The sequence below is a fragment of the Amphimedon queenslandica genome, unplaced genomic scaffold (genome assembly GCF_000090795.2).
Source record: "Amphimedon queenslandica unplaced genomic scaffold, v1.1 AMPQUscaffold_13448, whole genome shotgun sequence".
Classification (NCBI taxonomy): domain Eukaryota; kingdom Metazoa; phylum Porifera; class Demospongiae; order Haplosclerida; family Niphatidae; genus Amphimedon; species Amphimedon queenslandica.
The window spans coordinates 90,979-92,709 of record NW_003546316.1 but is presented as its reverse complement, the minus strand read 5'-3'; the positions used below and the strand labels follow the sequence as shown (position 1 = coordinate 92,709).

The 1,731-nt window shown below is 37.5% G+C and overlaps 1 protein-coding gene across 2 annotated transcripts in view; it reads left to right on the top strand.

Moving 5' to 3' along the window:
* The first annotated feature begins 251 nt into the window (after window positions 1-251).
* LOC105312398 (gamma-aminobutyric acid type B receptor subunit 1-like) overlaps window positions 252-1,731 on the top strand; it is a 2,992-nt gene continuing 1,512 nt past the window's right edge. The window contains exon 1 of one of the 2 annotated variants that reach the window (XM_019995265.1): window positions 252-1,724. In XM_019995265.1, the coding sequence (XP_019850824.1) occupies window positions 339-1,724 (1,386 nt within the window). In that variant the 5' untranslated portion in view covers window positions 252-338. The other variant, XM_019995266.1, reaches the window with a different exon arrangement.

The window sequence follows — 1,731 nt, the reverse complement described above, 5'->3', positions numbered from 1 at the left end:
TTCTTTGTTATGATGATTGTGACATTATATTGTAAGTTTAACTGGCAATGCCGATAAGTTTATTTTCATGTTACATTGCTATTAACAACAATACCAGGATAATTAGAAATTTTAAAATAGCTTCCTTTTGAAATGTAAACAAGTAAATATAAACTTATGCAAAATAATGAATTATTCATGAATTCAACGATGAGTCATTAATGATCATAATGAGTCACTGTGTCACTGATGATATCACATTTTAAATTAGACAAGACTAGACAATTATGACAATCCATAGATAATCACTTTTAGTCGCTGCCCTCAACTTTTTGCTCCTTCGACATTTGACAACGAAAATGATCTATTCTAAGCCTGTCCTTTGGTATCTAACTGGTCTCTCTCTTCTCCTTCTAACTCTAGCCAGCAACGGCAGAGATTTACAGTCCGAAGAAGGGAAGGAAGAAGAACGCCCGGTGATCAGATTTCTTGCCCTCGTTCAATGGAGGGATGAGTTCAACAGGACTCATTCTGGCTGGGACACTGGCCCTGACATGCTAGCTGCTGGTCGTGTTGCTGTACAAGAGATTAACAACAGGACTGACATACTAACAAATTATACTTTAGAAATGATAGAGGGAAGACATGAGGCATGTGGGCTGACAGAGGCTAATTTAGGGATTAAGGAACTGGCCAGTAAAGGAATTGGCAGGGAAAATGGAAGTGTTGTTGCTGTTTTGGGATTATTCTGTTCAACTAGTGCCCAGCATATAGCACCAGTCGCTGGTAAGGCTGGTCTCATACAGCTATCCGCAGCTAATTCTCCATTGTTTTCGAGTGATTTACATAATTTTCCTCATCTCTGGAGGATACTAGTTTCAGCTAAAGCATACGCTGACATGATGCTATCATTAATGAAGCGCTTTGGATGGAGAAAAGTGGGTGTAGTTCAAGATCTTGGTACAATATTTCATTCTGGTATAGCGGAATCATTTATCGATCTGATTCAAGACAACGATGAATACACTATCAATTATCATGGCGGAATCATACACGCTAGAGATGAACTAATAAACTCTGCACTGGACAATATTAAAGCCACCAGAACCAGAATAGTCTTCCTACAAACCACTGGACCACAGACAGCAAAGTTCCTGTGTGCAGCTGCAAATAAAAATATGTTTTATAGAGACTATCTCTGGATTATAACCGATTACTTTTTGACTGGACTCATTAAAGAGTTAGAAGGATTGAGTAACTGTAACGAGGAGTTGCTACGTAAAGGTATCAATGGGTCTCTGATTGGATTCTTTGATCTTCAAGACACTGATGCTGTATTCACTAATGCTTCTGGTTTCAATTATTCAGAATATGAGCATAAATATGAGGAAGAATTAAATGAAACAAGAAAGGAATATTATAGTTCAGATGATGATGTAGGAGATCTATTGTATGCTGGTTTACTGTATGATCAAGTATGGGCTCTAGCCCTTGCTATTAATAATGCTATTGAACTATACAATGTATCAATGGAGGACTATAGCTATGATCAATATGAGGTCACCGATAAAATAGAAAAATCATTGGGCCGGGTTAGTTTCAGAGGTGCTACTGGACACATTATGTTCTCAGAGGATAGAGAAGTATCAACGCCAATTAATATATATCAGGTAAATTCGCTTGTTAATATTTCTGACCCACACGAACTGATTGGATATTATGATTCACAGTATGATAGAGTCCATATAACAG